Below are 24002 nucleotides of genomic sequence, written 5' to 3' on the forward strand. Positions count from 1 at the left end.
AGTTTTGAGAAATAGATGCAAGTGAATGAGTTTTGAAAATTTGGCTAAAATTAGTACATTTATGGTCAATGACCAGGTCTTTACAGTAGGGTGTATTCTATGTCGGTTTTGTTGCACAATCCACTAAAATAGCTAGTTAGGGATATACTTTTCATAATTGTATCCAAACATTTCTAGTATAGTCTTTGAAAAAGGAAGGCAGTGTAGGCACAGGGGATAAGAATCATTTGACACCTTTCTCCTGAGATTCTGCAGTAGGACCAGCTCTGTAACATGCTGGTTAGGTGTGCTTGTTCTAGGCACAGTTGCATGCTTTCTCAAGCATTGTTAAATTGCTACATTTAATGAAAAATAGCAAAGTGCTATTTTTCAAAACATTTTGATCAAATATATGTTAGCTTATGTAAATATAAACCCTTCATCATTTTTATATTTTCTTTTAGTGAGATAGATTTATTTTGACAAGTGAAAGAAATAATAATAATATAAGAGGAGGCAACTCAGTGTTTCAAATGATAAAATAGTTCCATTTGAATCAATAAGAACCTTATATAAGATCATGGCATTTAGATTTAGGGTGTTATCTTTTTGGACCAGATCATATGTTATTTGAATCTACTATAGTATTGTTAGTATGTTTCATAAGACATAGTACAGAGCTGCTATGATCTTTAAATGTTAATGTTCTTTTCTTATCACTTTACTGTGTAGATACCCTTCATGAGACCCAACTCTGCCACAGCTCATCCTCGGAGGCAATCCTGGAAACCTCTTTTATAAGTGTGATTTTAAAAATGTGGATAACACTCTCAATAGAGTACATAAAGTAAAGGAGAACAGCTATCTTGTCCTTCCCATAAGCTTATCACTGCAAAAAGTTGCCTTTGCTTGTCAGGTTTGGATAGAATGTAATTGATTGGTTTGTTACTTGGACTGACAAGGCAGTTAATTTGCCTGTGTGGACTTTTTTCTATTTTTTCCCTTCTTCTGCTCTTCTTTTGCACTAATCAGAAACGTTTGATATGTGCATTGTTGAAAAATACTAAATAATGTCTTGTCAGAATTGTCCTATTAAGTCATGTCTTTCCCTCTTGCTTCTTTGGCAATTGATGAAATACAGTGTTTGGACTTACTGAAGAGTTACCGAAGCCTGTGGGACTTAAATGCAGTGTGCTACTCGCTGTTGTTGTTGAACAATACCAGTAACAAACAAGAAAGACAGTGCATTCCATTTGTCTGCTATTCTGTTTCATCCAACTTAATGCATATATTCATAAATGAAATGCTGCATTGGGAAACAACTGTAGACTCTTATATTAAGTATTACTTCTATTATAATATTCAGCAAAAGTGAAAGACTTGTAAAGCTTTGCTGTTCCAGTTTTGACTCATTAGTCCTAGTGTGAAACCACTAATATTATTAGCATGAAATTTTTACAACTTCAGATTTTAAACTCATGAGTAAGAGTATATCTGTGTTGATCTCTAGATATTTTTCAATAATACCCAAATTTATCCAATCTTTATGAAACGAGGGAGATACAAAGCTTGTTGACTATACAGCCTGCCAGCTGAAAGATCTTCATCAACATCTGTATCTTTCCAGAGGTTTACAGAATTAAAATTTGATCTTCAAGCTTTAATGATCCAGTTTTAAGCCAACGACAGCAATATGTTGAATATTCCATCACTCCATCTTGAACTGATTTAGAAGAGACTCTTTGCTGAAATTGAGAAATTGAAATGCACATGTACATGTAAATTGTCAACATGTCTCTTGGAATTTCCTGATTTATAAATGTGGTTTTGGACATCTTTTCAGGTATAGTGGCAATTGAATATAGTTTAAACTTTAGGAATAGCGTAGGCAATGTTATAGATAATCAAAAGCAAGTGTAAATATAAAGTTGCTATATGCTAGTAATCTATAATTGTAGTAAAGAACCATATTATCGGATAAGATGTTTATTAGGAGTAATTTGTATATAAAAATATGTATAAACTGAGATTATTAACTTATCGAAAGATCTTATAACATTCGAGGAAAAGTACTAATGACCCATAGTAAAACCAGTAGGCTTTTTTTTTTTTTTATGAATAAGAAAGGACTCATTATTTATCACTACATAAGCTTAAGAAAAAGATGGTAATTATTACTGTTGCTGAACTCCAGCTGGTTTTAAGGAAAGTGACAGATTGCCATTTTCTTAAAAGAATATGCTAATGCATTAGACCCTGACCCTCCCTTGATATATGGTGAGACATTGCTAGTGGTCATTTTTGTTTTGGATTTTTTGAGAAATCGTTAAGCCTTGTGGTTTTAGTGTCACTATTAATCAAAATCTTTTCTGCCTTGGTTCTAATTGGAATGCTATGTTATCATCATTCTGCATCTTGCAGTCTTCAGTGGCGGATATGCTATTTCATATTTGGTGCTAACCCTAAGAATATTTGTGACACATTACAAATACAAACAGCGTCATTCATAAGATCATTGATCCCACAAACATGTATTTGGAGAACTTTTGAAGGGAGTAGAATAAAACACTTTCTCCTAGTAATCTCCTAAATGCTCTCATATTTCCACAGTATAAAAATAATCCTTTTCTGTAAATGGTCCAGTTGCTGTTTAAAGGAGATATTACTGTGTACTTAAGAAAATAGGCACTAAATGGTTCATATTTCACAGACATATGTAAGAGTAAACAGCACGACAGGTAAATATGGCTATTTGTCACATGATAGGGAAAGGAAAAAGTACTAAAATATCAGGAAGGAAATGAAATGACTGGAATACCTGAAGAATGACATGGTAGTAGATAGCAGTGATTCTCAGACTTTATAGTGCATCAGAATCACAAGAAGGATTTGTTAAAACACAGGTTGTTGACAGATCCCTCTCCTTTTCTTCCTCCTCCCGACTTCACTCCCTCCTCCTGTCTCCTGCAGTTTATGATTCAGTGGGTCTGGGATGAGGCCTGAAACTTTACATTTCTAACAAGTTCCCAAGTGAGTCTGATGCTGCTGGCCAGGGCAGGGACACCACTTTAAGAACCATTTGTATATAATATTTTATAAAGACTCGTTGTGATGTGGTTGACATTGATTGATTGAATGTGGCTTTAATCTCCTTAAAAGGACGCTTAAGTTTTCAAAACCATTTGTTTCTAGATAAAAGAGTTTATGGTAGCTTCATCTACAACACATACAGTAAATTTCTCTATTTTCATAAATTCAGTTGAACAATTGCTTGTTTTATTTTATACTTATTATGGGGCAGCACTGTTTTAGATACAGAAATGAATCAAGGAACATAGCATTTGTCAATAATTCGCTAATTCCTTTTTAAAAAAAGATTTGAAATTAGGCTTAAATTTGAACATGAAAGCAAAATTTAGCCTTAATCTTTATCCATCTTAGGTTTAAAAATGATATTTATATATCATTTACATATCATTATTATTTACATTTCTTGAATGTTTATCTGATATTACATGTATGATGTTAAAAATAGATTACTGACCAATAAATAATAAGAATATTCACACCCATTATCCTATTTCCTAGTTTTTACGTGAGACTACTCTTTTTAAATGCTTAACGCTCCTTATTTGACAAAACTTACCAGTTTTTTACTTGATTCACAATATGGGAATATTTTATGACTGTTTCACCAAAACCTGTTCAAGGAATTCAGAAGGACTCTGTGCAGCAGAGTTGAATGTTAACATTATTAAAGTTTGTTTTTTTATTTTCTGAAATTATTTTGACAATTGAAACTTGGTTAAGAAACTCAGCTTTAGAGTTCCATGGCAGATGAAGGCAGAAATTTTTTCCTACGTGTCTGACTCAACACTTTGTCAGTTTACATAATACTAAGGATTGTGATTAAAAATATTTCTGAGATGCTCATGGTTTGAATGTTCTTTATGAAAACGTAGGCCTCTTTCTCCCAGTGCTCACCCTAAGACTTTCTGCAGGCCTGCTGATAAGACTCAATGCTGTTCAGGTACATAAGATGTAATGAAAGTGGATGCTCATGCTGGGCTTTGTAAATAAAATGAGATTGACCCCAAGCCATTATCTCATTTATCTGATTTACATTGTAAAATCAAGATCTACACTATTGATTAGAGCGTAATTAGTTAATTATGAACAGGGAAATACAAAGTTATGTGGGGCTTGAGCACAGCAGGTTGTACTGCTGAAAAATTTCCAAGGGCATGAGCAGATGGAGATCAGTTTATTAAAGAACAAAGCAGACGTGTTTCAGGTAGGAAATATCTAATCATTCTCGCATACTGTGAAGAGGTACTTGACCTTATTGTGAATTTTTATGTGAATTCGTTTGTTTCATCTCTTTTTCATTTCACTTTTAATCTTGCAACCTGGCTGCCGCAGATGTAGGAAAGTGAATTGATCCCACTGTTTAGGTGATCATTAAATATGGATTTGGATTTCAATAATTATCTAAATATTTTTTCCAATTAATAGACTTTCATATGTAAAGAATATTTTTGTCCTTCTTACCACTCATTCATTCGTTCATTATTGCCTGTGATAAAAGTCTATAGTGGCATTAATGAAAACATGTTCAAAACTTTCACATTAGTCTTATATTTGTGGAATACAATATAAAAGACATTTTCTAATTATTTCATTTAGAAAATGGTTGTATAGGTGGTTTGCACTAAAATTGTAAAATATGAGGAACAAAGTATGTCTTTATTGATATTAAATGTTATTCTAATATTGATAGAATGCATAATTTTGTGCAAGCTTGTATTATTTTAAAAGTGCTTAACTCATGGGCCATAGTCCTGTGTTTTCTCAATCTGTTAAATGAGTAATTGAAATAATTGGCCACTGTTCAATGAAATAATCTATCAATACCAGTTAGTAGATTTGTGTTGGTGTTTAAGGTGTTAGTGAAATTTTATTTAAGTAATGTTAGTCTTCAAGACCAATTCTTTTGATGTGTCTTGTATAGAATTTTTATAGAGATGAAATAATAAGAAAATCCAACCCATCAATATTCTTGATATTTAGGGGTTTTTTTTACAGGAACCAATGTAATAGAATGTATTTTCAGAGTCAGTTCTTTATTTTACTCTATATAGACTTGGAAGGGATCTAAATAAAATGTTCCATTGACATAAAAAATAGCTATGATATGGATCAACTTGATCATAAAAAAATGTACATCCCTTTTCAAGTCCTATGTTATGAATTTCTCTTCTTTCTGAACTTTAGCTTATCTTCTGGCTATAAATTGTATGCATAGAAGGTACACTTAATTGCTTTGGGTAGTTTAAAAAGTAGTTATTTAGTGTACTCTCCTGGTGAAATTATCAATTGGAAATTAAGGGATTTAAAGAAACCCTTTGTAACACCAGCTTTTAGCCTGTCTCTTAGGCACAGGTGGAAGTAAATCAGTTATTTCTTTTTACGTGTATGCATATTCTCAGTAATGAGGTAAACACATGACTGCTTGTTTTATGGATCATAGGACATATGAACATAAATCATTTTCTTCCTCTTCTTTGTCTAGGGTGCTATACTTAACCATATGCTAAGTAAGTATTTTAAATACCTATAGAACTATGTTTATTTGGTCCCTGCATTTTGTTAAATCAATGTGTGAAAGACCACATACGTATATAGCTTCTTTATTATTTATATCTCTATCTATTATGAATCTGATGCCTAGGAAGTTGTACTTAGTAAGAATCTAATTGAACCATCAGGTTTCCTTTTATCTTATAAATGGGATTCATTTATCTCTTTTAAAATTGTAATTTTAGAATGTCCTAAATTTTAGAATGTCCTATAGTGTTGATGTGTACAGTATTAGATGTTTAAAGGATACTTCTTTAAGCATCCAGTTTGCATTTTATTTACAAAGTTCATAGTGTTTACTTATAGGTGAGTTTTATATTCTCTTTTACTATTTTAAGACAATGTCTTCCTATTTAATATATGTGCTATTGGTATAATAGTCTGTTTTTATTACCTAGATATTTGTGTTATTTAATAAAGTATATTGTGTTATATCATTGTGATTTTGTGGGTCAATGACTGCTTTTGCAAAAGATTTTTCAAACATTTTCTTCACTATTTTGACAAATTAAATATGTACTGCATTATGTGCTGCAGTTGTGTGTTTCCAAGTATATGTTAGAAGTACAGCTAGAGACCATAAATAATAATTTCATCAATAACTACTTCAACTCTGTTTCAGCTTATAGGTAGCAGAATGATTGCAGACCCTTATGAGTTTCTGATTTTTGAATTTTTAAAATGATCTAAATTTGTAACATAGCCAGAATTTGTTGGCTGACACAATTTGCTAAAATTTACAAAATTGTGTGTGTGCATGAAATAAGTAATCCACTATTTTTACATCTACGTTGTTCTTCGATTTCTAGGATTCTTAATGGTATCTCTTACATTTGACAACAGTATATTAATTCTTGCAAATTCTGCTTGAGTTCACTTGTATTATTCAGGACATTTTTGTCACCAGCACATAAAGATCTCTTCAATTCAATATTCTAGTCCCTAAGTGTATTAACTACTCCTTCTTGCTATTTAGTCTTGGAAAATTGCAGTTTTTATTTACTGATGAGTGAGTTATAACTTGAGAGAACTCCCATGTCACCCCCTAATTCTGACAAGCAAATTCTACTTTTCCTCTAGGACCCATCACAAGTACATTAGAGTTCCACATGTAGACTAAGGCATTTCAGAAAGTATCACCAATAAAGGAGTTAGTAAGGATTAGATCATTTCCAAATGGCACATATTTCAACATTATCTTCTAACAAATCTAGCATGTAAAACCTTTCTTTTCCCTTTTACATTTATTCCTGAGCTGAAAGATAACTTGATTTTACAGGTACTTGAAATCAACTACAAATAAGAACTATATCAGTGTAGCAAACTTGTTCTTAATTTATTCGCTGGTAATACATAGATATACCAACAGGAATCACCTGCACACATGAATGTGAAAAATCATGAATTATGATTCAATTTTCTATTCATCGTGGTGTTTGACTCAAGTTATACACTAGAAATCATAATTTGCAAGTTATTATGACACAGAGTTATAAAGTAAATATGCAGAGATTAGGTTGTAATTTGATATGAACTAGGAAAACATTAATCCCATAACTCTTCACCTATCAAGAGCCCAGATTGTTGACAATCTAAATTGTAAGGCACATTGCCTGAAAACCTGAAGTTAAGCAAGAAAGACTATAGTTAAGCAAAGTTGAGTCCATGTACTTAACTCAGTAGAAGTTCTCATTTTCATGTCTTTTCACTGTCAGTTTGCATAGTCGTAATAAGTTTAGTTGATCTGATTTCTGAATCCACAACAAATTATTGTTGAAGAAATGTTGCTTAGACAAATTTACTGACAATATCAGAAAGCAGTGGCTGATACTTTGCAAATAAGTGAGGACCCTGGAAACCTATAAAAGTTGAATACGAGAATTCAACAGAACAGCAGACTAATGACACACACTGCAAACACAGAAGGCTGGCACAGTGTTAGACACCTTGCAGCATCCGTTGCAAGTATGCATGACCCTGAGATGACAAAGATAGAGTAAATGATATTTAATATATTTTCTTGATGAAGCAAAGAATGTGATTCTTTTAAAATTTCCCATCAAAGATGATTGGAATACTGGTTTTCATGCTTGAAAGAATATGTCCTCAACTATCTAGAAATCTTAACCTTCTCATAAACTCAGAAGTACTTACACTGTGAAGATTCCAATAACCGTATGTTTAATGTATTTGAGATTTTAACTGTTGAAAGGTAAATAAGTTGAATAGAGAAGAAAGAAGATAGAATTGTGTGGGCTTGCCCTTTAGTCTCTATGTTAAATTTGATGTCAGCTACATGTTATCTATTATTTTTTTCTTCACGCCAGAACAACAGGTATTTGAACATTTTAGTTTCTTTTAAATATATTTTTGGATAGTTTATTTATAATACTGGCATAGTAGATAAAGTACTGTTACTCCTATTTGATTTTATTTTTCCTATAGCTAGAATTATCATAGTAAACTTTTTTTTTTCAAGTTGATATCTTGAGTCTAAAGGAAGAGTTTTGGAAGAATACGTAAGTTTATTTGGTTCATAAGGAGAAAGTTATAGAGGAAGAAATGCGTAAACTTATGACATATAATTGTGTTTTAGATTTCTTTATACCCGAATAACTTAGCTAAGTTGCTAACTTCTCTGAAACTCTTGATTCCCAAAATGAGTCTTTGGGCGATTGGGTTTTATAGCATCATATGAAATTTTTATGCTAAATGTAGATTTATAGTCCCCTTTATGTGATGGTTTATGAAAATCAATTGTTTTTCTTTGTGTGTTAATTATAACAACAGTTCTTTCCCCTTTTTTTCTAACAAATGGTTATTGAATAGTAATTTTACACTTTATTCAAGTAACATATCCTGTAAATTTTTCCTCTTGGTTTCTTAGTTGTGGATTTCTCAACTTTTTAAGTTTTAAATCAGTAAGAGAAATGATATATAAAGACAATCTGGCAGATGGGTTTAGAGACAGTATTATTTTTTTAACTTCAAAAAAAGAGCAACAAAGAAAATGAAAATATAATCTTTTCCATAAGATGTATACATCTTTGTTATTTGTTGTTAAATTTGGTCTTGTTATTCCAACTGATGCAAAATTCTTTTTACAAAACACTGAAATAATACAGATCTTTCTTCATTGTCAGCAGGATGAGATTGTCTGAAACGAAGAATAGGTATGATAGTTTTCTTAGATTTTGTATGTCATAGGTGGCAAAGACACTATCAAAATATTTGTTAATGAGCTTTAAAATGTACTAGGAGGTACTTTGAAAAACCAAATATACTGAGAGAAAGTGACAGGTAAACTTTAAGAAAATTATATTTGAGAAAATAATATCAAATTCTTAGAATGGTTTTTATTTGCTGTAGATTGTGTTAGCATGCTATAAACGTTAGAAAGTTTGTTTACAATCCACCTTAACTTGGAGAAAGAGAGTGATGAGGTATAATTTGTGTGGAGTTGATTATAGCTTAGTGTAACCTAGTAGAATTCCTTAGAGTTCTCAAATTTTTTAAATAATCACAATGTATTGGATTGAATTCATAATCTTGATATATATATTATTAAATGTTTTTAAACTATCTAATGGGCAAATGATTAATTCTTGAAGTTCAAATTGATATTGTTCTGTGTGTGTTGGTTTTGAACATATGTGGCTATACACACGCATTTGTTCATATGCTCTTAACATTTCTACTGTTAAAATGTTCTGAATGATATTTGTTTTGTTTGTTAATTTTCTTGTATTTTGTTGTTCTAAAATATTTATTTCAGGTTTAGATTGTCGTAAACATTAATTTGATGATCTTGTGAGCTAAGGATAGAATTAACAGTGTTAAAGTTGAGATGTACAATAGTTTGCCATTTGTCATTGAAAAAGTTGTTTTTTAATATTATTTAGATATACCATAAATCTGTTTACCCTTCAGGTGCGATGAATGCAGACTGTGCTACCATTTTGGCTGTTTGGATCCTCCTTTGAAAAAGTCCCCTAAACAAACAGGCTATGGATGGATATGTCAGGAGTGTGATTCTTCATCTTCTAAGGTAAGGGCAAAAAAGCCTGTAAGAGAAAGTACCATTTCCCTTCATTTTGATAGCTTTTCTATACCATACCATCAGCTTCCTAACTTTAAAGAGAATTGAAATATGAAGGACTAACATTTTAGTCTAATTTACTTTAAATATATATTGCCATGATGATTTTATTGCCCTTAAATTAAGGAATAAACAGCTGTACTAAATTATATAAATTTCCTGTGTGAAATATTTAGCTATTTTGTATATTCCCTATATTACTGTTCTGTATTAATTAGTGTTCTCGGAGCCAAAAAAAGTCACCCTTTGCTAACTTACTGCATCTAGGGATAGCAGGATGACTCTGCTTTGAGTCAAAGAAATTTGTTTTGACAAGCATATATATATATGTATATGTATAAATGTTAACCAACAGAATAACCAATAAAATACAATTTTATTTTGTAAATGGCTCATCTTAAGATATAAGTATGCTGTGAGTGTTTTATGAGATCTGTTCTTTGAGAAAACTAGTTTTTATATCCTAAAATTTTTGATATTTATTTTAGCTAAGTAGAAAGGATAAAATTTCTAATAAGGTTGTTTAATAGTTTATCTACACAAATAAACTATTGAAATTGTGTCTTTTGAATACCAATATTATAACCTTAAATTGTGGTGGTCCACAGTTTAAGATTATTGTGTGTGTGTGTGTGTTTTTAAGTGTGTGAGTGAATAGCTAGACTCCTGATGCTTTAACTCATTTGACAGAAATATTGAATATATTTGAACTAAAGCATTCTGGTTAGCTGTGTGTTAATCAAATTGTTCTTCCTTAAATAGACAGTGGAAATTAACTGTCTATTATAATGTGACCATCAAGCCATCTTTCTTAAATGCCACTTAAGTGCATTTGTCTGTCCTAGAGTGAATTAAAATTAATACTGAATTCCTGTCTGATCAGGGAATCAAAAATATTCCTTTTATCGTTAGTTAAAATGATCTGTACCGGCTTATCACAGAGGCCATTTGTAAAAGTTTATTTATCAAAAACTGCAGAAAGCATTTGGTTATAGAAAAAAACTATTTAAAAGTTTTTTAAATAACCAAATTTATTAAAAATTTTACATGTTTGTATACTGCTTATTAAAATAGAATACATTATGCATTTTATTTCATAATCAAGCATTTTTGCCCAACGTTTTAAACTATACAATATCAAGAATTATTTTCCATTCATTTTCCTAAGACCCAGATTTAAGAAGGAGCATATTTAATATCAAAAGATTTTATTACATAATTAAAAAATACTTTCCAGAAATTGTATTTAAATGAAAAAAATAGTGACATACGATTGATTTTCAGTAGTTGTCTTGTGGTATAATATAATTTTTCTAAGTGTGTTTTTTGTTTGGGGTTTCCTCCTACCTTCAACAAACAAGTTAGGAAAGCAAATTTTGAAAAAGGATTTCTTTCCTTTTGTAAGTATGCCTTGTTGCATATATTCTTTTGCAAAGGCTCTATACTACTATAACTATATAGCGTTGCATTAAGTGCAAAGAGTGGCTTTGTTAAGTTATATAGTAGTTTCATTAATGAATATTGAAAATGCTAGGGGGCATATTTTACATATTTAGGAGTACATTATACATTTTGTAAATGCAGTAGGTGCCTGTGGCCATTGAGGAGGGTAAGATGTTTTTGTTTTTGTTTTTCCCTCTCTAGCAGAGAATAGATCTTTGGACTCTGAGTGGAAATCCATTAGGAAGGCACATTGTTAGAAAACTTGCATTGTATTTGCTATACTCTGTTTGACTTGTGATTGACTACCAGATGCGAGCAACCAACATTTTCCAAATTTCCTCCAAATATGGTTTCTAATTTTTGGAATGTCACAGCAGTTGACTGTAAGGATTATATCAGTGAAATGGATTTGTATTTTTATCATACCAACATTTATATTATATTATATTATATTATATACTTCTACTTTTTTTCAATGAAAAATTAAATTTAATGTAATAGTTAAGCTGAAAGTTAAGGCAACTTAATTCATTCCCTTGAATATTTGTGTTGCGCCACTTCTCTTTTGCTCACTTCTTTAAGACTTCCGTTCCTGACCAGCAGGTAGTAAATTTTCTATTTTCTTTTGAAAGATGTTTGCTAGTATTGAGTCCCAAGAAGAAAGCATTGATAGATAATGTCATGTTTTGTAATTCAGTGAATTGCTGCAAAAGCTTTCAAATTAAGAAAGCAGTATATTATTAACATCTGAGTCAAGACAATTAGTATCATCTCAAGGCCTAAAAGAAACCCAGCATGAAAGTTAACATACTTTGCTTATCCTTCATTTTCCTCTGCTTTGGTGGCATGTTATTTATTAGCTAATACTGAGTATATTTGCCGTATTCATACATTTTAATGATTTGAAAAGCTAAGATAGAAGTAGTTATTGCCAGGAGAAAGGAAGTGAATCGGTTACCAATAAATTTAGGTTGGGGGAAATGAATGTAAAATTGTTATAGCCGTAAAATAGATGTCCAACTTCCTTTCCCTGTGGTAATCAGGATTAAGTTCAAGAAATCTTAACTTTTGTGATAAAAGTTTGACTCTCAAGAAATTATTTATTTTTCCTAGAATTTTAGATAATAGAAGGTAAGGGTATATAGTTGGATATGTGCTTGAAAATGCATTGCACTTTAAACATTATTTAACTGTTAACATTGTCTCCAACTTCTGCATACCAGTGGAAACTCTAAAATCTTACCATGTATACTCTCAGCAGCATAGTACATTTGTACATGACTTTGTCTTTCAAGTAATAGGTTTTCTGCTGTGGGCTTTATGAGAGCAAAAATCTTCTATCACTAATCTGCATGTTACTTTTATACAAATTCCACAAAAATCTAATGAGATTCTCATACCTAAATCCATAATTTTCCATTTTAGCACATGAAAGATAAAATAGACCTAAGTGTAGTTAGTTTTAATAATACGATTTAATAACAATTTACCTGAATGTAGAATGACTTTTTTTGAGATATAACTGACATAGATCATTATATTAGTTTAAAGGGTACAATATAATTATTTGATATTTGTATGTAGAATGACTTTATTCTCTCCAAACCCATGAAGTATGGCATAATGACTTTCTTATGCCTTATCAGTTCTTCATAAACCTAGGTAGTCACTTTAGGTTTCATGAAAAATGACCAATTACATGGACACAGATATATACATATACATGTGTGCACACGGAGACACAAATCTACACACATGGAAACACACACACAAAACCTACCTCTCTCATAGGCTATGCTTTAAAGACATTTAACAAAGGCAACAGCTATCCAGACAGTGTACTGTGTTTATAATTAATGGAGCTATTCATTGCTACCTATCACCATGCATTAGGGTTTTTTTCCTGCTCTTTAACTTGTTGTGAAAATACTATTGCTAATGAATGCTGTAAGTCTGGAAAAGCAGTGTATTTTATTCTTCCTCCGCCACCTCACCCATCTCTTATTTTTTCTTCCATCTCTACTTCCATCCATTAACCGAAGCCAAATACCCGGAATCATCTTCAAGCCTTCCCCATCCTCGTCCCATAAAGAAAATCACTTCCTGAGTCCTATAAAAGTTTTCTTTCTTAAATCTTTCTCCAGTCTTCTCTTTGCTTCTTTTCTCTGCTGCTGCCGCCTTGATTTAGTGCCTCACTTTTTCCTCATTCTATCAATTCCTCCCATTTCAGAAACTATCTAAATACATCTGCTAGACTCATCTCCCCTTTTACCCATTCTCTTCACTAGAGGCCTCCAAAATCAAGTGTTTGCACCCCAGGAGATAGACAAGATGACTAATTAAATCAACTTAATTCTAAAAAATGAATGTTACATTTTAACTTCTATGCCTGAGTGTTTTTATAATGTAAAAAGTATATTAGTACTATGGAACAGGATATAACTTCACGCATATGTACTTATACTAAGTACATATTTAAAATATTTTTAGTATTGGGGTACATCAACAAAAATATTTGGAGACCATAGTCCTATACTACTACTAGAGTAACCTTTCATAAGGTATATTGGCACACCTCTGCTTTACATCTGTCAGTGTTTTTTCATCCTCTTACATATTCAGAATAAAACCAACAAAATCAGGAAATTAACATTGAAACATTATTACCATCTGATTCTTAGACCATATTCAAGTTTTACCATTTGTCCCAGTAATGTCCTTTATAGCAAAAGGATCAGGACAGAATCATTCATTGCATTTCATTATGTTTCTTTAGTCTTCAATCTGGGCAGTCCCTTAGTCTTTCCTTGACTTTTATTACTTTGCCACTTTTGAAGATTACAGGGAAGTTAGTTTATAGAATGTCTCTCACTTTGCATTTTTTCTGATCTTTTCTTGTGTTTATATTCATGTTTTGTATCTTTGATAAGAATATCACTGATGTAATGCAATATGTATTCTATCAGGTGACACATGATTTTGATTTGAACCATAGATGGTGATGTTAACTATAATTACTTGAGGAAGGAGTTATCTGCAAATCTTCTCCATTCTCTTCTCCTTTCTAATTAATAATTTGTGCAGAAGAACTTTGAGACTGTATAAATACATAAATATTTATATGTATAAATATATATGGGATATATAAATATCCTATTCCTTCTCAAACTTTCATTTTCTGTTTTATTCAGTGGGTTATATTGGTTATTATCGTTATTTATTTTGATGTTCAAATTGGCCCAAATTTGGCTAATGGAAGCCACTTCAGGCTGGCTTCTGCCACTTCAACCTCACATCTGTCCCCTTTTGACATGATCCCAGCAATTTTTGAGTACTTCCGTACTAAAGATGTTCCAGGCTCAACTTAGTGCTTTTCTTTCCTGGACCCAGCCATTTCTCCAAGGAACCCTGTTCCTTTTAGTGGAGAATGGTATTTAAAACCAAGATCTTGGTACTGCATGTGCTCATTGTTAGTGGGATGCTGATCCTCCTAGGTCTTCTTGATAGACAGAGCCAAGGACTAGATATATGTGTGTACATTCATATACATACACATTTGTTTCTATTTTTCTATTCCTTTTTAGATATTAGAAACCATTCTAGTTTTCTCCCTCACAGAAAACTGGTTCCCATTATCCTTAATATATATTCTTACATGGTTAACTAATCTATTGTCACCCTCCACCACCACCCCACATGGACACCTATTTTACTTACCATAACCTGATGGCTTTTATTTATTTATTTATTTATTTATTTATTTATTTATTTTCTTTCTCATTTTTATTTATCTTTTTTGAGGAAGATTAGCCCTGAGCTAACATCTGCCGCCAATCCTTCTGTTTTTGCTGAGGAAGACTGTCTCTGAGCTAACATCCATGCCTATCTTCCTCTATTTTATATGTGGGATGCCTGCCACAGCCATGGCTTGACAAGCAGTGCATAGGTCTGCACCCAGGATCTGCACTGGCAAACCCTGGGCCGCCGAAGCAGAACATGCAAACTTGACTGCTGCATCACCAGGCTGGCCCCATCTGATGGCTTTTAGATTGAATTGTTCAGGAAGGGGAGAGAGAGGAAATGAGGGTGGACATTTATACTTTTTTACAGGCTCCTCAAATTATTTTATTGAGCAGTCAGGAATAAGAATTACTGTTTCATGTATTTTATGAATTCTTCAGTTATTAAAAAAGTTTTGAAGCTAAAAATTAACTTTTTTTAAAATTTTAAAACAAATACATGCAATGTGTATAACCCAAGTCTAACTTCAACTAACTGACACTTTGAAATTATTTTGCATGCTTACATATAAGATATAAGGTGGACTTAATATTTTTTTAAATATAGGGCACAATTTACTATTCAGTCTTTTTCAAGGGTATACTTTATATAGATATCAATAACTTCTGTCTGCTGAAATGCCCCAAATGAAGATAACTTAATTTGACATGATTAAGTGAACATGTATAAATATTTCTTTCAAAAGTACTTCATTCAAGTCACATATATTCACAAGTACCACTGAGAATTTAAATGTACATCATATATTTTACAGTGACTGTGCCAGTTATGATTCTAGCTTTTCATCCTTGTTTAAGCTCTGTTTTGTGAAAAGCCAGAGTATACATGACAGGTCATTATCTGACTACTGCAAAATGAGCTGTGTTAGCTTAGAGACCTCCATGTGGTTCGCTCTTATTTGATATTTCTAGTGTGCTACTCTTTTTTCACAGTAGTAAGTTGAATTCATATGCATAGAAATCTCATCTAAATCCCTGTGGAAGATTATCTGAACTAGAAATGCATGACATGCCAGCTGAGGCAAGTGGTACTTTTTGGTAATCATTTGTAATTAGAAATCCCTGAGTAGGGGAAGTATGTTTTTTTCATTTTTGTTTTATTTTCCAAATTTTCTGCATTGAGCAACTAGAATTCTATAACTGATAGACTTACATCAAAATGACAAGATATGAATATTTATTTTCAACTAAAACAGTCATTGAGAATTTTGCCTTTTTAAGAACTGAACAGAGCAATCTCTCAAAGGAGTGTCTTGCCACAATACATTAAACAAGCACATTTAATTGAACCTGGTAATATTAGAAATTGAATGTCTGAATTTTATGTATTATGAAGATTTATGAGAAATATAAAATTAAAATGAATTATCCTTTAAAGTTCTTTTAAATTTGAAACATATAACTGACCCATAAAAAATAGGACTTTTTAATATTTTAACTATTCATTTGACCTCTGGGATTTTATCTGACAATAGGTTAAATTTGAAGTTTCTAAATTTAGCACGGTTGACAAAGAAGTCATTTTTAGGTAAAACTTACAGCACTTATCTATCTTAATTCAGTATTCTAGCATTTGTGTGACAAGCATTAGAACTTACAGCAGTGTGCTTTACTGAGCTTTATTGAGTTTTGGTTTGCGTTTTTACTGACACAGGTATGTAAAAGTCTGGAGAAAAGTTTTTTATATAGTATCCTACGTTAGAATCCCCTAGAACAAACCTGTGGTGGTTTGTAGACTTACTGAAGTCTGAGAATTAAAACTATGGTGTGGTTATCTTTGATGGTAGCTATAGTTAAATATTCAAATGTGGATTTCCTCTTTGCTAGTGTTTGGGATAAAACCCACAAACTTCCAATTCGTCTTCTAAGTTGTCTTACACTTAAGTTCAGGCTGTTCCCAGTTACTCTAGCATTTTCTTTGGCAGGCAAAATTGTTTGTATAAATGTCTTTTAAGCCCTTAGTTTCTGACTGAGTGCTGTACTTTGAGACTAGTAACAATGATTTGTGAATTCAATAAGAAGTAATAGCCATTAACAATTGATTACACTAATTATAGTTGGTACTGTGCTTTTTTTCTTCAGTAGAGTGTATTTGTTTAAACAGAACTTTATGTACTGAACTCAACATCTTATTTGTCATTATTGCTGGCTCAAAGAGGTGGTTTATTTGATTGTCCTGGACATATTTCTGAAACCTGTCCCTAGGTAGTATTTTTATCAAGTAACAATTTTCAGCAAAAAAAGAGATTGTTTACCGTTATTCTTTACAATGGAATTGGAATCCCTACTAGTCTGTGTAGTTCTGTCACTGAGGTGATTTTCGCAGGGACTGTGTGATACGCAGTAAGTGTATTGGTATACTTCAATAAGTCATGGTCAGGTATTCCTTAAGAATCTTTTTGAACATATGATTTCTTTCTTCTAGGTAAAGTTTGTCAGTATTTATGGCATACATTTTTATATATTTCAACATCATATTCACAGGGAAATAAAATGATTGGAACCTCTAAAATTAGATAAATGTTGTCTTATAATAATTTGCAAAATGGAAAAAGTAAATCACTTTTTAAGTTACACTTACTACAAACTGGAAAAACCAAGCCATTTTCTAATTTAGATGGCATATGGGCCTGATGTGTTTACATAGCATGCTGTGGAATACCATATGTGGTGAAAAACTAAATCATAACTAAGATAATTAATCAGAGTACAGTAGGGAGCCATACATAGGAATGCCTTTCAAAACTCACGAACTTCATGCTATCCTTTAGTTTTAAAGTAGTTTTCTGATGTTTTTATTTTTTATTATTTTGGAGAAAAAAGTTACCTACTAAAAATCTGGTAGTTAAGCTGAAGGATATTTCATTACAGCTTTTAAAAAGTTAATAAGAATATTTTTACCTTATTAACCTAGCATTTGAAATACTGAAATTAGGTTATAAAAATATGCCAACATAAAAATTCAGAAGGAATATAGAATGTTTTAATTATATAAACTTGTTATTCCGGTATTTACATATAATGTGAGCATGAGAGACATGGTTCATTGCAAAGAGATGGTCCTAGTTGAAATAAGCTAACATATTCTCAGAGTTGTGAAATGACACCCAAATAATAGGAAATGCTTAAATCTTGGCTTCAAAAAACAGAAAGTGAGATGTCATGTATTCTATATGTAGATACAGTTAAATAGTTTATTCCTTGTTATTAAACATTGTTTAACTATTTCATTATTTTGTACTTTCTGTTAAAAAATTGTCTTTCTATGGGGCCAGCCTATTGGCATGGTGGTTAAGTTCATGTACCCTGTTTCAGCTGCCCCAGTTCACAGATTTGGATCCTGGACGTGAACCTATACACCACTCCTCAAGCCATGCTGTGGCAACGTCCCACATACAAAATAGAGGAAGACTGGCAAGGATGTTAGCTCAGGGTCAATCTTCCTCACCAAAACAAGAAAAAAGTCTTTCTAACCTATATATTCTGGTTTAAGAAGTACGCTTTTGCTTACAACTAAGACAGACTTCCTCAAATCTAAGCTAAGAAAATTCAAAGAATGAATTCTGATAGTTGATGGAATTAATTTCTGAAATCAAATATATTTAAGCGTTCTAATCCTGATGTTCTGATAGAATCCTTATCAAGAGTGCTAAGAAATTGTAGCTTAGTTGTTGAGGATGTATGAAAGTGTGTTATGCCCTGTTAGTTACATTTTTACATATTCATTTTTTGACATTTCTGAAATTAGGATATGTATCTATAAGCAGTTTATATCTTTAGGTAGTAGTATTTCTTTTCTTCCATAAAAATTTTCCATTAAATTTAGGGAGTTTCTTTTATTCTGAGGCATTGTGGAGTAAGAAAATAGAGAATAGAGTAATTTAAAATATAAAGACAGTCAAGGTATACAATATGATTTAGAGGAAAGAACTTTATATTAAATATTTACAGTGCTTGTGACCTTCGGCAAGTTGCTTCACCTCAGTGAACTTCAGCTTGCTCATTTGTGAAAGGTTTAATGGCAATATTTGGAATAATAAGGGTGCTCAGTGTATAACATCTCTTCTTATTCTTAAAAATAAGCAGGCATTTTAGCTGTGGAGAGAAAAGTTCAAAATAAGTGATAATGTTCTGATTTTCAAATATAAGAAATGTTTTTAAAAAGTAATTTGCGTTACAACTTTTTGTTTTATTTTTTGTCTTCACATACACCAAGTCAAAATCTTTCTTGTCTCTTTCAGAATTTCACAGTAAATGGAGTGAGGTCATGTCTAACTTTTTCATTCACAAAAAGGTCTATTTATTTTCATTTCTTTCTAGAGTTAAGAGGCAATGAAAGCTATCACTATAGTTAATCTATTTTTAAACTTAGGCACTTATGGCTCTCTAAACTTTTAAAATTATACACTCTTCCATAAGATGTTTTTTCTAAATTTATTGTATATGATTAGCAAATAGTTGGTATATCTTTATATTGATAGCAGTGACTATTTCACATTAAATATGGAATTATGATCCTCTGTAAATCGCACAGATCATACACTAATGTATGTATTTTATAAGTAGAATGCATTATATTTAGAAAGTAAAGGTTTACTTTCATATTTACATTACTGGCTCTGCCAAGTATTGAATAATAGGGAAAGACATACCTGATAAGTGCATAAAAGGGCCTCTTGTTTTAACTGAAGGCATGTTTTGTTAATAGGTGAAGAAACACCCAAGAAATTTCCCATAGACTGCGGAAGGGTATTATTTCCTTGTTAAGGTCATGAAAACTATAAACTTGAAACTGAAGTGAGAATAAAAAGTAAATAAAATAAAGTTTATAAGTAACAAACCACTGAAGACAAGTGTAAGATAATTTGTGAGTCCACTTTGTCAAGGTATGTGTAGTTTTTGATAACAAAAGATTCATCAAGCCTAACGAATGGCTTTTATCAAACAAGCGTGTGTCAGCAACACATCCTTTTATTGTATTAAATGTTTGAATACTTTTAAGGATGGAAGTGTGGGAAGTTCTGGGCTAGCACTTTCATATTCCTTGTGGAGTCTAGAAATTAAGGTTACTAATTTTTAGGGCGTGATATGTAAACACATTTAGAATTTCATAACATGATTATGTGCCTTCACTGTCTTAACAGCATTTATGTTAAGAGAAAGCCTCATTCTTAAGTAAGGAAATTTGTACTCATTCTCCAATGCTGCTAATGCCTCTCTTTTAGTAAGGTAACATGTCAGTATGTGCTTTGTATGTGGGAGTCAAAGGGCAGTGATTTACACATGTAAATTCTTCAGGACTCTATCTTTGCACCCCATACTTCTCTGCCACCAGCTCCCCTGATTCCCAGTGGAAGAAACTGTTAATAATGTACTTCCTTAAAATCATAGCATATAAATGTCTCTATTTGTTTACCATCATGTTACTTAAAAAATAACTATTTCTTTCTGGGAATATCAGATATGCTGTTCTTAACATGTTTTCCATTGGTGAAAAGCTAAGTAAGGCAAATTATAAGACTGATCCACACTCTCCTTCCACTGCCCCACAGCCCCAGCTTAGTCCAGTCCTGTCCATATTCAATTATTAGCTTCACTTCTCATTTTGACAGGGCCCTATGGACTGCCTTTAACTAACTTTAATAAGTTAGGTAAACATCACTTTATTCCTTCTTGTGCTTTATTTATTATTTATTTATATATTATTAAAATTTTTTTAACTCTTCTTGATTTACATCATAATTTGAGATTTTCATCACTTGTCAGTCCATATGGCCCAAATGCTGGTAATTTGTCCTCAGAGTGTAGTCTACAAACCATCTGTACCAGGATCTTCTGAAGTACCATTAGATATGCGGTTTGGAAGGCCCCATGCAGACCCGCTCAATCAGTATCTCTGAAATGGTACTCAGGAGTCAGCATCTTTATAAGCACCACTGGTGGTAATTATGATCAGTAAAGTTTAAGAACCAGGGCTTTTGACCTTAATCTCTCTTAAATTTCTTACATGTAGTTTTGTCTCTAATTGACATATTCACTAATTCAACCTACAGATATCATTTTCAGACTTTGCTCTTCTATACAGGGCTGTCATTCAACCCCACAGGCAGGTTCAAGGTAGATTGATGACACCTGATTCAGGTTCAATACAGTAGCATTCCTGGATTACTGAGATGTCATATTCCCTTCCTTCTTTCCGAGTTCTGGAATTGCCCAGCAGCATCTCAAGGATCTTTTCTGAGCTATGAATTCAGTTTGTCCCCATCAAGAATCTTCTTCAGTTACACTGCTTCATCTTTTTTCTACTTCTTTGTGGTGGTTGACACTCTTGGTAACTTCCTTTTTTACAAACTCCTTTCTGCCTTGAGTGAACCTATTCTCTTCTGGTTTTCTCCCTTCTTAGCAGACCATTTCTTTGGTATTTTGGTAGGCTTTTTTAGCTTGTTTTCACAGCCTTCTTTTCTCACTCTGCAGGTGACTGCATCCATAACCAAAGCCGAGTACCATACCAATTTTGATACAGAAAACCTGGGCTTTAGGATTTAATGATCCATCTACTTTCTCTGAGTTAATGTTTATCGAGAGAGACTTTCTGCCTTTTAAAATATTATCCTTTTGTCTAATAATTAAGACATAATGTAGGGATAAATTTACCAATAAGTTTTAGTTGGCCATTTCCACTATCTAATGATCTTCTTTTATTACAAAGTTTAAATAGTATTTACTTAAGTAAGAGAATACATATCAACTTGATCTCTAAGTGAAATATTATTCTGGAGGTATGATTAAATATGCTGTACTTGAGATGTAGGACTCTATTTGGGTTTTTTTTAACTTTAAAGCTAGAGAGTAATAATTCAAAATAGCAGTTTTTTAATATAATAACACCAATATCCTCTATATAAAATCTTGCTTTAAGAAAATACTTCTGACTCTTTTTCTCCATTCTTTTTTCTTTTCTCTGACTCTACTTTTCTGGAGAAAGTTGGAGTCAAAAAAAAATTATGTACGTTCTGTATTTTATAAGTTCTTATAAATGTAATGTATGGTCATTGTAGAATATTTAGAAAATTTATAAAACAAAAAAGGATTTGATTACTTTCGATTATTGCATGTAAAGATGTTATGTTTCTGCTCGTGTTTCAGTAGTACATCCTACTACAACCTACGCTTTAAAAATTGCAATCGTTTTCTACATTCTCTTATATAATGGTGTTTTTTTCCATGTAATTGTGTATATGACCATTTTCCATGTTATTACATACTTTTTTCTGGTCAGATTTTTAAGTACTATACAATATTCCTTTGCACAGATATACTCTCAGTGTAATTGCTGGGTCAAAAAACAACCAAAAAAAACTCAACATTTTTAAAATAAGAAAGTACCATACTAGTAATAATTATAGAAATCAAGCTTTATTGAGTATCTCTATGTCCCTAGCATTATCTAAGCACTTAAAATGTATAATCCCATTTAATCCTCCCCACAGTCTTTAAGGTAGTTACTGTTTTTTATCTCCTTTGTGTGGGTTAAAAAGAAAAATTAGATTTAAAGACGTTAAGGATTACACAGCTAATAAGTGGTCTAAGTGATTCAAACCCAGATCTGCTGATTCTAGAGCCTGTTTTAGAGACTTCCTTTCATATATTAAAATAGGTATTTTCTATCCCTTATTGCAAGAGATTCTTAAAGTAGATTTTGTCCTGAAGCCATTTTAGATTTTTGTAATGTAGAAATTCAGATAATTTTTCTGTTATAAATAAACACTACTAGTAATAGGAAGAGGAAAAATACCTTTATTGTTAAGTGGGATCTGTTTTGGTCTTTCTATGAATAGAGGAATAAAGCCTGGAGGTAATTCTTAAATAAATTGTTTAAAGATGGCCCTACTGTAAGGTGTAGAAGATAGATTATAACTCCTCAAGGCCCTTTCTTCATAAAATTCAATGAAATAGTGAATTTACCTGTGTTAAGGGAGCTGCCACTTGACAATATGGATGATTTACGTAGACCCAACAGAATCTAATCTATTGTAGTTGGAGGGAGAAGGGGGAAAGGGATCTGGAAATGAATTTTTTTATTAGACACTAAACACTGTATTTTGGCTGAGTCAAATATTACTTCTTAAATGTTTGTCATGAGTTGTGAAGTTTGAAAACCTGTATTGTGAAAATAAACTAAAACCAGCCACATTCAATCTCTTTGCAAAGATAGTTTAAGAATACTCTGATTTGGGCAGTGTCAGCTACTTTGTGTACAAACTGGAAGTTTTTTTTTCAATATCAGCATTCTTTTGCAGTAAAAATTCTTCTTAGTCAAAAACAATACCTGTTTGTCACTGGATCAAATACTAATTATAATGCAATTTAGACTCATTTGAGTTAATTCTTTTTTTGTTAACCAAAGAGTATGAAATTAGTACCTCACTTATAAAAAATTAAAAAACATTTCCCTCCTCCTTGACAGATAAAGATCTGTGTATGTGACTGTTTTTGTTCTACTGTATTTGCACCTGTGACTTAGCTTAGTCATCTAGGTTCTTTTGTGATTTCGGACTTCTGTAAGTTGTTTTTGCTTTAATATATTGTTCTCTTTTTTTTCTCTGAACTGTATTCATATGCTAAATTTAAACTCTGATCATCTAAGATAAAATCTATTTTAATGTTTTTCTCTGAAGGTTTCTTAAAGGTTTATGTTGTAGTGTTATATCTTCATTGAAGTTAAGTTGGTTTTTTGTTAAATGTACCTGCAATAATGGCTACCAATGATTATCTGCTTCACTGATTTGAAAACTCTTTAAAGTATACTTATAGAGGTTAAGATTTTGAAGAATCACTCTGAAAAGTTCAAGCAACATCATAGCATTTTTATCAGTTCACTTTTGTGTCCCTGAAGGACTTGGACTATTTTCTTAACTTTCAAAGACAAATAGTATTCTGTAAATTTTGTTTCTATATTTAGATTACCAGAGATTTATGAATCAGTTTCCAAAGCACAGAGAGATGCCTTCTCCTGCGGGCTACTTACAACTCATTTTCAG

At 31.9% G+C, this 24002-nt stretch overlaps 1 protein-coding gene across 5 annotated transcripts in view; it reads left to right on the forward strand.

The window, feature by feature from the left end:
• Nucleotides 1-24002, forward strand: part of PHF14 (PHD finger protein 14) — a 200625-nt gene that overhangs the window by 122226 nt on the left and 54397 nt on the right. For all 5 annotated transcript variants that reach the window (XR_006889821.1, XM_046670112.1, XM_046670111.1 and 2 more), the window contains exon 17: nt 9550-9667. Coding sequence is in view for 4 of the 5 variants with exons in the window: in XM_046670112.1 (XP_046526068.1) it covers nt 9550-9667 (118 nt within the window). In the remaining variant the exon portion in view is untranslated. The remainder of the gene's footprint in view (nt 1-9549; nt 9668-24002) is intronic.

This window comes from Equus quagga, chromosome 8 (assembly GCF_021613505.1).
Source record: "Equus quagga isolate Etosha38 chromosome 8, UCLA_HA_Equagga_1.0, whole genome shotgun sequence".
In the NCBI taxonomy this organism is placed as follows: Eukaryota; Metazoa; Chordata; class Mammalia; order Perissodactyla; family Equidae; genus Equus; species Equus quagga.